This window comes from Ornithodoros turicata, chromosome 6 (assembly GCF_037126465.1).
Source record: "Ornithodoros turicata isolate Travis chromosome 6, ASM3712646v1, whole genome shotgun sequence".
NCBI classification, from domain to species: domain Eukaryota; kingdom Metazoa; phylum Arthropoda; class Arachnida; order Ixodida; family Argasidae; genus Ornithodoros; species Ornithodoros turicata.
The window spans coordinates 70,245,172-70,261,732 of NC_088206.1; the positions used below are offsets into that span (position 1 = coordinate 70,245,172).

At 44.1% G+C, this 16,561-nt stretch overlaps 2 protein-coding genes across 5 annotated transcripts in view; one reads left to right on the forward strand and one right to left on the reverse strand.

The window, feature by feature from the left end:
- Positions 1–16,561, reverse strand: part of LOC135397248 (leukocyte tyrosine kinase receptor-like) — a 75,961-nt gene that overhangs the window by 50,778 nt on the left and 8,622 nt on the right. For all 4 annotated transcript variants that reach the window (XM_064628690.1, XM_064628691.1, XM_064628689.1 and 1 more), the window contains exon 2: positions 2,739–2,952. In XM_064628690.1, coding sequence (XP_064484760.1) covers positions 2,739–2,952 — 214 coding nt within the window. The remainder of the gene's footprint in view (positions 1–2,738; positions 2,953–16,561) is intronic.
- LOC135397253 (Kv channel-interacting protein 1-like) overlaps positions 1–16,561 on the forward strand; it is a 318,617-nt gene that overhangs the window by 27,666 nt on the left and 274,390 nt on the right. The window lies entirely within an intron of this gene.

The window sequence follows — 16,561 nt, forward strand, 5'->3', positions numbered from 1 at the left end:
ACATACTTCCAGGAACGCGTTCCTGAAGGTGTGGTCTAATGCCACGGAGGACTCACAAGAGCGTCCCCACTCGGCTATGTCGTTGCCATGGCCGTATTACGAACAGTTTCTTGTACGTCAGCTCAAAGATGGATGGAAAGAACATCGAGGTGGAAGTGTAATCTCATTTTAGCGAAGACGAAACTTTTGGAACGTCCATGCAGAGCACATCATTGTAAGTAATTCACAATGAGTACAGATGGGACGAATCCAAATTCGGATCCGAATCCAAGGAAGCTTCTGCGAATCCACCGGGATCTTACGAATCGTTTCTTAAAAAAAAAAAAAAAGCTTAAAAGGGGAAAAATAATAACTTCTACTAAAAAGTGTTTTCGGGTAGAATGTGATGCATTTGTTTAATGAAAAACAAATTAAATAATAGTGCAGTTTCAGGAGAAAATATACACGTATAGTAGCTCTTAAACGTAATTTATTTAACGTGTTCTTCGGCGACGATAAAAAGTACATAAATTCTCGAGTCGGAATTATTTCGATAAAACTCGATAAAACTAAGCAACTATTAAAAACAAAACCCTGTTACTTTCAGACTTTTAATGTGACTTCCTGCCTGAACTCTTTCAGTCTAGAGCAATGTATAAGCAAACAAACGAGAAAACGCGCGTCGGCCAATGAGGCTTTCGGTGGACTTCGGAGGCGCCAATTTGAAAAAAGAAACAAACAAACGTGATTGGTGGATTCGGAAGATTCGGTTCGCCGTTTTGGGCACTGATATTCGGATTCCCTTGGATTCGCGGATTCGATTGGCACATCCCTAACAATGAGGCGGTTTCTTAAGGTGTACGTGCACTCGGCTTGCGAGTTGGAGCGCAAAGTTCTGAGACTCCGGCGATGTGTACAGAAAGATACGTCTCCCGTGAAACAGTAGTGCAATACATCAAGAACGCAAGGAGATTTGGGAAAGATAACTGATTTTGTGTCTGTCTTCACGCCATCGGAAATAAACTTCAAGAGGGCAGCCTAACTAATCTAGTCTAACTTTCAGAGTCATGTAACTTGTCTGTAACTTAATTGCAGATACGGTAATAAATAATAATAATAATAATGAAGATGGAGACGGATGCGACTCGATGTGGCTTTTACAGCTCAGTGGCGTTTACCGCTTGAGACAAGTTGACTCTCCCAGCTGCATTCACTGCGGTGCTCTAGAGCACATTCTTCTTCATTGCCCAGACTACCAACCTTACCGAACCGCACTCTCCGGGTCTCTTAATCAGCTGGACTCTCGCCCTTCCCCCTCTCTCAAAATTGCTTGGTCCCTGGCCAAATCCAGTCCACCAAAGCTCTGCCCTCAAGGCTCTGTTCACCTTTCAGGATACCATAGGACATCGATCCTTATCGTGAAGGGGCTCACTATCTCATTCCCCGCATCACCACCAGCAATGGGGTAGAGTATCGCCCCCTGGCGATGAAACTCCCCATTCATAATATCCATATAAAGTTGTTGTTGTTGTTCTAACTTAATTACATTTTATGAGTAACTAGCACAGCTCTGCCTGTAATTCGGGAGAGGGGTTCAAAAGTCGCGGAACGGCGGTAAGAAAAAGATACTTTAACTTGTGACGACTGATGCCCGACAAAAAAAGTAATTTAAATAGATCACGTGATACGGAATTTAATACACGGAACTTACTAGGTGATGATTGGGGACAAGAAAGAGTGTTTTAGTTATCGAAGGGCTAGAAGCCTAGAACAGCGGTATTACAGTCGCTCTTTGTCTTTTGCTACTACTTTCTGTTGTACTAGTTTTTGCTACTACTTTTGCTCCTGTTTGGTACTACTATTTTCTTTTTTGCTACTCGCTCTAACCACCGCGAAGCAACTGTAGCTATGAAAAGTGTGCAGTATAAAGGGGGCGCGGTTAGTCTTAGTGGGGAACTTGGGAAATTTGAACCCAGTACTTCCGAGTTTTCAGCATGAACCATACCAGCAACGAGCCACACCGTTGTTGGTAACAGAGCGCACCATCAGAAAAAGTTCCGCAATTCTACTGTACAAGCGACTGCTAACTCTGTTGCCGAAACATGTGCCGTCACTTGTGTGTTCCACAAAATCCGTTTGGTGTGAAATAACAGATTTTTTAGAGTGCAAATAATGTCATATAATAATAATAATAACTTTATTTATGTTTAGGTGCCCCAAAATAACCACTAGGGTCTTCTTATTGGTGCATCACAAAATGTTATGCATGTTTAAGTAGTTTATGAAAAACAGATACATTCAAATAGACAAAATGGCAATAAAGCAAACAGTGAAACATCGAAGTTAAACAGAGACACTAATGACACTAATATTTGTAAAAAACTCATGAGAAGGAGCGAAAATGTCAATGTCATAATGTTGTGACGCGGAGTACAAGATTAGTTGTGAACTGTTGATTGGATCAAGCTTTGCGAAAGAGTGAGGATAAAAAAAAAAAAAAAACATGAGACCTCGAAGTACGTGAGGGAACTCGGAAGTTGATGCTCGATAGTAATTCGGGGCAGTCACATAGCATTGTGACACAGCAGAATTGACAGATTGATTGATTATTTAAAAGAAAACCAGGGAGAAATTGAGCTTGTCTCCTGACTAGTTCTGCTGCTCCCAAAACAAAACAACAAACAAACAAACAACCCAAAACAAACAAAAGTACGTTCCTCATCCCCAACAATTAGAATTGACAAGAGAAGGCTATTTACCTGTTAGCTTTCATATCGAACACTTTCCCCACTTCTTTGGTATGATTGGCATTGGCTAGAAATATGAGTATGGCACCGTCTTCTATGCCCGATGTGCGGTACCAGAATTGAAGGTTGCACGTCCGTTCCGTCGGCGCCTTCAGCCACGGGGACGAAAGGTTACCCGGTAGAGGGCCAGGTAAACTCCCCGCATCTTCGTACTGGAGGAATTGTCCTGAAAATATATTGAAATAGGACAGAATTGGAGAACATTATTACCTATCCTCTTAAAAAAAACCTAAAAAAATGTGTACTTGAACTCCTTTTCCATGCCACATATATCACTCCCTTTTGGAGAGTATAATTACTCTCAAAAAAGAAGTCTCGTCACTCCTTTCAGGGAGTGAAGATACCCTTTAACTCTCTACTGGAGAGTCCTAAGCAGCACAGTGTACTGAAAGTTCAGTGCAATGCGGGTGGACGGTATGTGTCTTATCAATGCTCCTTAGTTTCACAGGTCTGTTCAAGGCCTTTCACCTATCCCCCCCATGCACTCGACTTTCAGTACATTGTGCTGCTTGGGGTAATATTACTCTGCAGTAGAGTGTGAAAGGGTCTGAAGAAAGTGGGGAGACTCCTCTTTGAGAGTAATTGTGCTCTCCAAAAGTGAGTGGTATATGTGGGAAGGAAAAGGAGGTAAAGTACACCCTTTATTTACGACTGTGTGTGTGTGTGGGGGGGGGGGGGTAACGTGCAGGGTATCAGACAGGGTATATCAGAATGCAATGCATTCTGTAGAAGTCCTGTTATAATAATAATAATAATAACGTTTATTGAGTAAGGTGCCTGCAAACAGCAAGGTTGACAGGTCTTTGCATATGTTAACGTATACGGGATCACAAAAATGGCCGCGACTCAGCGGACAAACCGTTTGTAAACAACGCGACTATTGTTTCTGTGCGTCTTTCTTGCGGGGTTCCTGCGCTCAGCCGGACTTGCGGCAGATGTTTGAGAGTACCCTTGCCATCGTCATCGACTCATTCGTTCCCAAAAAGCAATGGAACGGTGCAGTCGCCCACATAATCATCATTTAACGTATGTATATGTGTGAGTGTGCGTAATCATGTGATAACGGCACCGCGACGTTGACTCAGTCGATGCGATGCAGTCGTCTTTGAGAGGTACATACAGGGTGGCCCACCAACCATGATAGAAATTCGTAGCAAAAACGTAGGCCCCGGAGAGACATTTCATCATCATCATTTTACATCGAGGGATTTTTTTTCTGTCAGTAACTTTTGCCACATATTGGTAACATTTTTATTTCATTTCAATTGACGGAAAGTTAATTTCTTGAATTCAGCTCCGAAATTTCCCATGGCAACCTAACGTTCTTTTTTTTTTCGGAAATGGGTTCCCCGTAGTCATTTCACTCAGTATAGCACATAATCCCACTCGTAATGCAATGGCAATTGCCGCAATAAATTCGCCGAAAATCCGTGGAAATCAGCCCTTGGCTCCGCCTCTTTTTTGACGGCTCGTAGTTTGAGCGCAAAGCTGCGAAGAAAGGAGGTTACATTGACACGCCACACGAGGGGGGAAAGGGTTACAAGCCTTGCCCACGGAACAAACACGCGCGCTGAGTACAGGAATCGGAGCTATCTTATCAAAAAATGAGGTCACCCGACGGCTTGTAACAAGGGCTTATTTCCACGGATTTTCGGCGAATTTATTTCGGCAATTGCCATTGCATTACGAGTGGGATTATGTGCTATACTCAGTAAAATGACCACGGGAACCCATTTTCGCAAAGAAAACGTTAGGTTGCCTCGGGAAATTTCGGAGTTCAATTCGAGAAATGAACTTTCCGTCAATTGAATGAAATAAAAACGTTACAAATATGTGACAAAAGTTATTGGCAGAAAAAATAAATCTCTTGACCGCATGTCTCTCCGGGGTCTACGTATTTTACTATGAATTTCTATCATGGTTGGTGGACCACCCTGTATATGAGCTCTATGACCATGTTGGAATAAGACGCATCGCATAATCTACACTGGCATAATATGTTCGTCTCTCGGTTTTATGCTGATGCGGGTATATCTCATCATGCGCTACAACGGAATATGACCCCGCCTATAAATGCTGTTGCCCATAAACATGTGGCCGTCAGGACAAGACGGCGATTTTGGCATAGAGCGACTGTTTGTGGGTAGCTACAATAATGGCGGGTGTAGCGCATCGCTGTGTTCGTGGACTACCTCGAGATTGTACTTAGGGTAGAGTATTAAGTACCAGGCAGCATTGCTTCTTTGCGGAGGCGTGGGAGAGACAGGATTCATAGTATCTGTCGAATACCGATTTCAGCGGAATCCGCCGGCTTCTGTCTGGACAGTATGATGGAAAACCTACGGAAAAACTCGAACAGCGTGGACAAAAAACCTCGAACATTGGAGATAGAGCAGTGAGCGGATGCTTTATCCACTATAGATACAGTGTATAGCAACGTCACTCAAGTGCAATGCGGGAAAACTCGAACGGAAAAACTCGAACAGCGGGGACAAAAAACCTCGAACATTGGAGATAGAGCAGTGAGCGGATGCTTTATCCACTATAGATACAGTAGATACAGTATATAGCAACGTCACTCATATTAAATGTACGATGAATGTTTTTGAGTCGAAAATATCTCTAGTCTCCGAAATATTTCTGTCCTTGCATCTACTACATGCATTCGCGGGTCACGTCCCATTAAGTCCTCTTTTTTCTCATATCATATCCGCACTATTTTGCCGCCAGGTATCGGGGATCTCTTAATTTGTAAGACTCGCACGTGTAACGCCACTAAGCCTACTTTAGTCTTTCAATCAAACAGACAAAAGTCTCTCCGCGCAGGAGACGGCACGTGTGTGTGCGTTTCGCAATCCTGGTTTGAAAATTTAATCGCACAGTCAAGAAGGAAAAAGAAAAAAAAAGAGAAAATAAATCCCGAATAACAATCGATTTCGTTGGAGCTCTCCGCACTTGGAGCAAAAGCACTTTGGAAAAGACGCAATGAAACGTCAGCGAAGAGGGCTTGTTTCTATCCCATTACACGTATCCTTACATTTGATTCTTTGTCTTTTATTTTTGTAATGCTACTTCAGCTTTTGTCCTATAGCTTTGTTGCCCATTCGTTTCGCTTTTGCCCCCCCCCCCCTTTTTGTCTCGTTTCAGTTTCAGTTTCGTTTTCATGTCTGCTTCACTTTCGCCTACCTTTCGTGCCAGTGCCGTTTCCACGTCTGCTCGACGTTCTGTGTCGTTTCTGTGGTTCTACTTAGGGTTGGCTCAAGTTCCAGTTTCGTTTTCTCCCCTTTCACTTTCCATTTCAGTTTCACTTTTGTTTTGCTGCAGTTTTGTTTTCAAAATTCATTTCACCTCAGTCTCGCTTCAGTTTCACCCCTGTATCCTCGTAATTCAACTTCCATAGTCGCGTTTCTTCGCTTCAGGTTTGCTTCAGCTTCGCTACTGTTTCACCTGTCTCCCCCCCCCAATCGAATTCTGTCATTTGAGTTTCACTTTTGCCTCGTGACTTTCTGCTTTCACTTCAGTTTCACTTTAGCTTCACTTCTGTGTCACTCCTTTTGTTTAACTTTAACTTGTGATAGATAGTCTCGCTTTCATTTTCGCTTTCATTTCACTTCTAACGTGCTTCAGTTTCACTCCAGTTCCTCCCCTGTCTTCCGCTCCGCTTCTTTCACTTCTATATTTTTTTTATTATTATTATTATGGAACTCAAGTGTAGTCATAGTACAGCAAAAACTGTAGCGCGTGGGCGAAAAGCTGCTAAGACAGCTTGACTGGCCTCACATGCCATTCGGTAAACTGACAACATCAGACAACATGTTGATCAATATAAAACAACATTCACAGACAACATTAGTAAAAGAGAACCAGATAATAACATAGGGTAGTACTGCACGTCACGTAATGTTGTAGAGAAGTTACGTTGTAGACGTGAGCATTGCGTATATTTTGTTTTCCTGAGAGCAGCATTAAACGTTCTTCCGTTAAGCCGTACTTGTTGAGAGTATGCGGCAGAGCGTATACCGCAGTGTTTGCAAAGCATAGTTTGTATACGGGGTAGAGGGACAGGCCAGTGTTCCGGATGACGAGTGGCACGGTGGATGGTGCAGGTTCGCACAGTGCCTGGGGATTGTATTGTGTTTTTGGACTACTGATGTAAACGAGACCAACAGCTGGTACTCGAACAGGGTCTGGAGTTTCAAGACCATATATTAGATTAGCCACAGCACGTAAGACTTTTTTTTCTGCAAGGTGGTTATATTGCTGATTGATGACTTTGTACCGTTGCCCCAAACGATATGGCAGTCGCGCAAGTGTGCATCGAAGAGCATTTCATACAACAACACCTTTTGTTGTGTTGGAACGCAAGACATTGCGGGTCGCACTAACTCGTCTGGACAACAGAGCTTTCTCCATAGAGAAGGTCTTGGGGACGTGGGACGCCAACCAGAGAGACGCCGCATTCAAGGCTCTCGTAGGCTTCATCTCAAGTTGTTCTCTTGATAAGCTCAGTACTAATTCATCTGTACGTAACGCCCTGGTTCCTGTGTGACGTCATCCTCTGACGGTCATGTGCCCGTGAACAGTGCGCCGTATACAGCTTAGCCTTGTCATCTCTCTTTCCTTGTTGTTGTTTTTCGTAGCTTTTTTTTCGGAGTAGCAGAATTTGTCAGGTGACAAGTTCAATCTCTCCGTATTATTTTTAGTCCGTCCAACTCCAAAGTAGCATCTTCGTATCATGCCTAGAGCCCTGCACAACTTGGTCCGTAAATTGTCACAGTGGTAATTCCACGATATGTATTCATGAAAAAGTGTCTCCCAGTGTCTTTACTAAGGGGGGTGAATGATGTGTCATTATCATGCAGTCTCAAGGGATCCGGGGAAAAGTGTCCTGGCTGTCGAGAGCGAAATAGTACGGCCTTAGACTTATCTGTGTTTATTTGTAAATAATTTATGATTGACCATTTGTGCAGACTCGTTAAAAAAATATGTTCGCTACAGTAACAAGCTCAGTTACGTTCTTGCCGGTTAGAAAGAGACTGGTATCGTCGGCATAAATGACGTGCTCCACACTTGAATCTATGTTAACTACATCATTAATATATACAGGTTAAATAATAGAGGCCCTAGGATACTACCCTGGGGTACTCCATGCTGAATATGTTGAGGCGCCTGAGGATATCGCGTTCGTTATGGACACCCGCTGATATCGGTTGGTAAGGTAGTTTTTGATCAATTCTAGTGAAACGCCTCTGACGCCGTAATTAGACAGTTTGCGTATAGTAACGTGTTATGGTTAATCCTGTCAAAAGCTTTTGAATAATCTATAAATATACCAAGCGTTAGTTTTCCAGCCTCAATATTTCTCAATATTATTTTCTTTTGCTGCAGCAGGGCCGTTTGTGTAGAAAAGCCGGGTCTAAACCCGTGTTGAGATGGCCTAATAACGGAATTAGTTGGAAAGCCTTTTGTGAATCAGCTTTTCGATAATCTTTGAGAATGTTGGCAGTATCGATATTGATCTGTAATTTGCAAGGTTAGTCTTGTCGCCACTTTTGTGTAACACTATAACCTTAGCAATCTTTAGTCGCTCAGGAAATGTTCCTGAAGATGGAGCGAGATTAAAGATTTTATGTTAGGAGTGGTGTGATTAAGTCTATGACAAAGTTTACGGACTGCATTTCACTCTTGCCTATGTCTTTCCACTTTGTTTCACCTTTGCGTCGCTCTAAATTTCACTCTTCTTTCCGCTTCTAATTATCTTTCGTTTCCTTTGCTTCGTTAGTGCAGCTAAATAAGGGAAAGCGAGATATGTTCGCACTTAAAGGCTTAGGTTTCGTCAAATTCCCTTCTGGCGGTGCTTGCCAGCACTAACAACAGTCCTGTACTCTCGATGAGCAAACGGGGGAAGAGCAAGATAATTCTATCGGCAGAATGAATTTTTTATGCAGTCCAAGTTTTATCCTTTCTGCGCGTGTCGTAGACGGTGAAGGCTTTAAATCGATTTAACGGGGATTATTTTTTCAGATATTATGGGAACTATATAGCCACCGTTTATTTTTCCGTCGACGCACTAAGAGTCTGTGTTTGAGATGGATTAGCGAAATTTGACGTGCATGCAAGGCTGAAGCTTCTCCGATGACGTCTGCTTTTGTGTTTAATACGCTCCTGCGCTTTTATGATAAGGCGGCTGCGATGCGATTTATGGTGCGTTAAAGATGACGAGTCTTTATATGCCTCTTTTTTTTTTTTTTTTTTTGAGTGTGTAGCAACGTGCCATTTTTCCCTCTGTGAATGCAAAAATAGAAAGATGTCGATCGATTGATTGATTGATTGACATGCTTGATTGCTTTTATGACTGATGGAACCACCTCTTTATACGGGAAAGGCAATAGGTGCATTTGTGATATTTGGCCTCCGGCTTTTCCGAGGAGAGGACAAGCTCTTGGGTTAAAAAGCAAATAAATGCGGGGTAGCACAACTGGACGGACGGAGTCAAAATCAATCCCTAATTGTATCTGTCCTTCCAGTTGCTCTATCCCATCAGCTATGGGATAGAGCAACCAACAAGTCCAAAGTCTCCACTCTTGCGAAATTAAGAAAAAGCTGGATGCGGTTTAAAAAACAGGTTAAATAATTCGCTAATGCACGCAGGTCGGATTTAAATTTCGCCGCAAACTCGATCCTTTATGGATTGCAGCAGTGGATTGGATTGGATTAAAAATAATATGGATTGTAGCTCCACATGATATGCAGCCGGCTTCTCCGGCTCACTTGTTCCGTCGGAGGGTGGTTAATGAATGATGTGATGATATCATAATGAATGAACGAGCCGCTTATGGTCTGCACGATCCGGTAGCACACATTCCAACGTCAGGGACGATGTTCTACGTCTCTTCGGAAAGCGGCAAAACAACCTTTCGCATCGCATCCAACTTTCGCATGGTGACGCATGCTTCACAGCATTGCGTCGTTGTGCCCCCTGCTACAGATCCTGCCACTCTCTTTCTCTCTCTCTCTCTCTCCGTCCACCCGTTCGTGCAAGAGCTTTTCTGTTGCGACATCTTTCGTCACCATTCATTTCGCTCTCTAACGACCTGCCATCATTTCGAAGCAGACGACGACAACGCGCGGATGCAGATGACGATGGGGTTGGCCCATTTGAGGAGGCAACGTGTTAAATGGGATGCCGATGCTTTCCGGTCTCCTGCTCTGCCCCCGGATTTATCGATCGAAGAGAGTCGATTCCTCGGCGGAGGCGTCTCCCAGACCCGACGACCGCTACCCCAGGCCCCCCTCTCTCCCTACACTCCCTCGAGCTTCCCAATTTGCCGGGGGCCTATTCTGCCTCTTTGTCTGTGCGCGCAGTCTGTCCGTGTTGTCCGACGTAGGTGCTTTTTGTCGTACGGAGCACCGTTGTTGTTGCAGTATATTAGAGGACTTTCGAGTTCGATGGCTCTGCGTTGGTTGTTTGCAGTTCTTTATGGAGAGAGATGTTTTTTTTTTTTTTCGCTGAAATGTGTTTTCACTGAAATGCAGTTCTGTTTCCATAAATGATAGTTCTTTTTCTCGTCTTATAGCTGGTTTGAATTCGGTGTTGTTCGGACTGCGCCGGTTTAAAATGCGCGCTGTTGCATTTGCGCGACATTACCAAATGAGGTTCAAGTGTGGTTCTTGCTGCTTGCAGATTAGAGAGTCGCGTTCATTATTTGTCTACAGAAAAAAAAAAAAGAAGGCGTGAAGGGATGGCCTGTGCAAAAAACGACACCAGGCTGTAATTTTGGACCTTGATGTCCTGATGTGAAATTATAGATCCTCATATTGTGATGTTAAATTAGACTTCTGTGTTATGATGCGACATCAGACCATCAAGATCCAACTTAGTCCTTAGTATTCCTTATCTCCCGTTTTTCTGCCGCTATATTTAGTTTCACAAGGATATTACTTTTTTTAAGTGTAACCAGTATATACGAGTCCACCTGTGTCCACCTATATACATATATATATAGTCCACCTATATACCTGTGAGCAGCAACGGTCCCGTCTCTTTCCGACAACGGACATCGTAGTTTAATCTTTTTGTTTCGAGCTTAGTGAGTTTGAGTTTGTCGAGTACACCCTAGGTCGACTAAAGCGCGGTACTTATCTTCACAACAACAACAACAACAACTTTATTTACAATTTTGGATAAATCTTCAGATTTTTCGAATGCCGAAGGCGAAGTGCTGCTTCACGCGAAACAGGATGCACGTGCATATCACGCACGTGCGCTGTATATACGCACACACGCCGTACACAAACCGCAACAACTTTATTCTTACGATCATGATTGGGGGTGTTTCAAGGCGATACTCTACCCCATCACTCTACCCCATCACTCTACCCCATCACTCTATCCCATTACTCTATCCTATTACTCTATCCCATTACTCTATCCCATTACTGGCGGTAATTTTGTGAAAAATATTTGACTTGAGTTTAAGAAAAATACAATATTGAAAAATAAAAACAAATAAAATAAATAAATAAATAAATGAAATCAAGGAAGCTGAAAATATAATGAGGATTTTTTTTTAAAGTACATCATCGTCCCGGAAGGTTAGTAGTTACTTATTTTTATTTTTTTATTATTTAGTTTATGTTATTAGTTAGTGAGTTATTCTTTATTCCGTGTTAGCGCCGCGAAGCAACTGTGGCTATGAGTGGCGTACGGACGAGGACAGGTGGAGAGAGGGTAGCAGTAGAAGGAGCGGTAGACGAGGTGAGGGGGTTAGTACACGTCCTGGGCCGGCTTCAGGGGAACTGGGGTAAACACAAGGAGGTATGCGGTGCCGAAGGCCCTGCCCATGTGGCCGCTGTGATTGGCGGGTCTCAAACGGTGAATAAAGTCTTTACGGTTACTCTTGCTGTATACAGGTCGAGAATATAACCATTCGCTTCCTATAGAGTGTATAGTCACTGACGTCATACCTCCAGAGGGCGCACTATATAGTTTCGAAAAAGCGAAATCGCAGCGATGACGTAAGTCCCTCGAAGTTTGGTTCCGGTTTTGTCTTTCGCTGTCATATTCTATTTCGAGGTTTTGTCAACGTTGAAAACGTGGAAATTACTTGAATGTGGTACAAATAATATTCACACAGTACAATAAATTTGAAACACCAAACGTACATACAGTGAATGTGGTGTGCGTGGAGCTGGAGAGTCAACACCTGAGGGACCTACCATTATGGCTGCGAATCTGCTAGCGACAGTGGCGCTCTCTTGCGGATGACGTCATGCGAATCAAACGAATTCGCTTCGGCTATAAAATGACAATTCGCGCAGTTCTACAAAGCATTTCCTGCTGCCAGCACCCAAATACCTAAATTTACCGCCCATGCCGTGCCTGAACGCCAACTACACCGCAGTTCTATTCCTCTTTGCGAGGAATTACATCCCCCTCTCTGATTACCTCCCCCATTGCCTTCCTATTGTTGGTCTCCCTCGTACAAATTCCCTCCGTATTAAAATTGCAACGCGTACGGAGCGCTGTTTGGAACGACCCGCCTGATAAGCGTAACAAGTGCTAACTTTACAGTCAAACAGGTGAACCGTGTGGCTCCGCGATGTTGCGAGCGCTCTGTCTAAAAGGGAAGATTAAAACGATGCCAAATGTAGCGGTTGAGGGATTAAGGGGATTGCAAACACGTACAAAGCCTCGTTAACGGGCGCTTCGTTCGCTAGGTAGCTATATGCCGTCTCCTTTGAAATGCGCCGTGAAAGTGGGCCTTATATACATATTAATCTTTTGCGGTTATTATTGGGTGTGTATGTGTGTGAAATGAGGGGGTCGCAAACCGTGAGCTGTGTGCTACCTCTCAAAGCGACAGCTAGGCGTCGTTATTTGTGGGGAAAGCTGCGACAAGTTCGTGCTGTTTGTGGTTGTTGCCCGCGTGTAATTTCGCATTGTTATATAGTATTAGTAGGTTGCTGTTTCTCTTTTTTTTTCTTTTTTTTTTCTTTTTTTTTTCGCCAGAGTTGAGACTAGGTAAGTTGCTCACACCCGTGAAAGTAACAATTGACAGGTGACTAATGTTTCTGAAATTAATAATGAATTACTTTTTCATGTTTCTAAGAGCACCGATATAAAACGGTGTTAACGTATTACAGTGGTGTGGGCAGTTGGTAGCTCTCCTGCTTTGTGACAATACACTGTATTACAGTTCGTAGTTCAACGTATTAGCTGCAACAGCAAAATACGTTACTTGACTTTCTGAAGTCAGCGGCATCAAGATATTCATACTTTTCAAAATTTGTTTTTGGAACGGCGACTATAGAAGTGCACATTGCGCATATACGCGATCTGTGCCCTGCAAAACGACAACCGTAACAATAACAACCGCGCGAACAGCGGCATACAAAAAATTGCGATAGTCATCAAGAAATAACGCGAAATATTAAACCTTACAAAAGCTTGGACACGAAACTTGAAACGAGACACATGGAGGCAACCAGAAGAATCCAGTCAGTACTCAGTACCCCTCAGTTCCCGGCGGTTAACGTTGAAAGCTTGTCCGCGGTGTGTTGCCGGCTGCTTCGTGTGTGTATTGTCATCAAGCAAGCGAACTAGCTGCGCGCGGTTCTGCGAGCCATGTACACTCTAAGAAACAAAGGAGTAAAAGGGGGAGTAATTGCAGCTTCTACCCCCCTAGTCTGCAATTACTCCCCATTTTAGTCCCCTAACCCAACATTTAGTCCCGACATTTACTCCCCAGGACTGCAAATTGTCACTAAACTTCGCGAATGGTCTCCTGAATGCAACAGTCTGCGTAAATATGTGCCCTTGGTCAGTTTGAACGACATAAGGCTGTATAACTGAGACAACGTAGCAATTTTCCAGCCACACAGAGTAAGAAACAGTTAGCGCATCTTTCTTCGCAAATTGTGCCCTACTATGGCGCAAGATTTTATATCACTCGATATATCACCGTTGACGGTTTACTTCAAAGTATTTTAATGCATACGCACCAATTATGTACCTGGGACTCTTACAACAGCGCGTGAAATGCGGTCTTCACTCTGTGACATTCATTTACTCCCGTGCATTTACTCCCGAAAGGGACTATTTTTGTGGCAATGCAATTACTCCCCAAAAGGAGTAAAGGTACTCCTTTTTTTCTTAGAGTGTATATACGAGCCGTGAAGCGGCTGCTGCGTTCCGGAAAAAAACAGCTGGACGTACGCGAATGAGGGCATTGAGTGGCGTAATGATAAAAGAGCTGCGCAACACCTGTGCGTAGAGAAATGTACGTCGTTTGTGACTTTCCGATATCGAAACTGAATGATCATTCGGAAGCTAGCAATGTCTTCGACGGATAATTGGGTAAGGTGGATTCGTGGGATCCGTTTTTATTTCATTTTATTTTTTGTTTTTGTTTTAGTAGTAAGCCAAGTATTGGCTGACGGGGGGTCGAGCCGTTAGGCACTGGTTCGTAATGTCGGAGTCCACGCGCAGACAGAGTGTCTCACAAAGTGTCAACCACCAGCTCCCGTGGCTCAGTGGTTAGCGTGCTGGCCATGTCACGTCGAGACTGGGAGGTACCCGGGTTCGAATCCCGGTGCCGGCTGTGCTGTCTGGGGTTTTTCCTGGGTTTTCCTCGGACGCTTTCAGACATATGTCGGCACAGTTCCCTTAGAAGTCGGCCCAGGACGCACATTCCCCCAGGGCGTGAGTCGTGACGTTGCCCACATACGTGAGGCCGACAACGGCAAGCCCTATCACCGCCACCACCACCACCACAAAGTGTCAAGTAGGTTCGAAGCACAGAGAATGTCTCAGAAGTTGTCACAAACTGTCAAGAAGGTTCCAAGCACAGAGGTGCCTCAGAAGTTGTCACAAACTGTCAAGTAGGTTCGAAGCAGAGAGTGTCTCAGAAGTTGTCACAAACTGTCAAGTAGGTTCGAAGCACCGAGAGTGTCTCAGAAGTTGTCACAAAGTGTCAAGTAGGTTCGAAGCAGTGAGGAAGTCGACAAGAGCGCGGAATGCCGTCACCTGGTGGTGGGCAGGTCAGCCGCCGAGAACCTTCCCAAAGGAGAAAGGGCGATTGTCGTGGCGGTCGAGTGCCGCCGCAAGGGAACGACGAGGCGCGCTGTGTCGAGGGCTGTCCTCGATAGCATGTTCTGCGTCCTCCAAATGCGCCGTACTGAGAACAACTGGGTGAGGAGACCTTCCCAAGTTTAAAGTGAAGGCGCTGGAGGCATTAGAAACCTCAGGTCCGGATCCACTTCGTGCAATAGTGAGGAAGATATAGAACACATCGACGCCGGTGTTTCCTGTGCAGACTCTTCACTACCGCGTTTATCGTGCTCGTTGCTTCCCCTCCACATATATATTCCATATATTCATCAAGACGTTTCATCTTGATTGTTTGTGTGTAGACATGGTAGGGTGAGCGTTGAGGTGCGGCGCGATCTTGCCCGATGTCTACCTCCGAACTGCTTTTTGTCTACACTAGGCTAAATCCGAGTTGTCTGCGACTTCTTTTCTTTTCTCAACTTCAGTGCACCAAAAGGTAGAATGTAAACACCAACAGACGGCAGAGTCATCTGCACCACACAAGTATAGACTTAGTAATTCATGTACGTCCGCAATTTATAGCTCTACTCGGAATGTACATCACTATTTCTACAGCTGATACGGGTTTCACCGAATAGTTCCAGAATGGAAGCGAATAGATCAGAACCCGGATCGGATATGAAGCGGCTTGTGATGTAAAGGAGTCGAATATATTTCCTCTTCTCTCTTTTTTATTCTCTTTCTATTAAACATATACCCGACCATATAACTCAACTCGACCGAGAGCCTGACCGTATAATTCAACTGCAAAAACGACATCGTGCTGCTCTCGTAGTTTTTTTTTAAATAAAAATTCTGTAAAAAAACCAAAACGTCCTGTATATATAAAGCATGAGAAAGATGGCGATACATATGTATCGAGACGTAGTTTAATTATTCAGTTCCTTATGCTGCGTGACAAAAAGAAAAGATATGTATCCTCCATTTAATTTCCTTTATTGAAGGCACTTCTAAACGCGAAAGCCTCTTTCAGAATAATTGTGGATTTAAGGAAACCCTTCCTTAGAAATTGCATAAATTTGCATGTACTTAATTTCTTTAAGCATTCGTTTGTGCCTACCGAAACTCTGTGTCACACCACCGGCACAAGTTCTCAGGCTGACAAGGATTCGAAGTGTCATGCCTGGGCAATAGCGTGTAGGTTTTCGATAGCGGATTGCGTGCCTCAGCTAGCATGACTCCCACCTCGCGTGCTAGCTAATCTTGCGGGCTTCACGTAGGCCGACGACAGCCGATCTGTCCGCTAAATTTAACGGGAACGGCCTTTTCAAGTGCGGAAATCATGGCCATCTAATGGCATCTTCGACTGGCAACCACAGATCGCTCTAGAGCGTTCTATCTTGGACTGGTGAAAACGGAGCGCTGTGACAACAGGTGCCGCTTGCGTCGATTTCCGTCGTATGAATGTGTGTATGAGTGAGCAAAAAATGTAAGAGTGAAAGGAGGGTGAGTGAGAGTGAGTGGCTGGTTTGTCGTCCCTTCAGATGACGCACCCCGAAAAGTCGCTGGAGAGGAGTGTTAGCTTAGCTCAATTGGTAGAGCCCTGGACCGGTAATCCAGAAGATGTAGGTTCGATCCCTACTGCTGGCTAACCTTTTCAGTGTCTTCCTCTTTCATCTGTGACAACAGCTTCGGCGTTTCCCAAGCAGCACAATATCTTTGC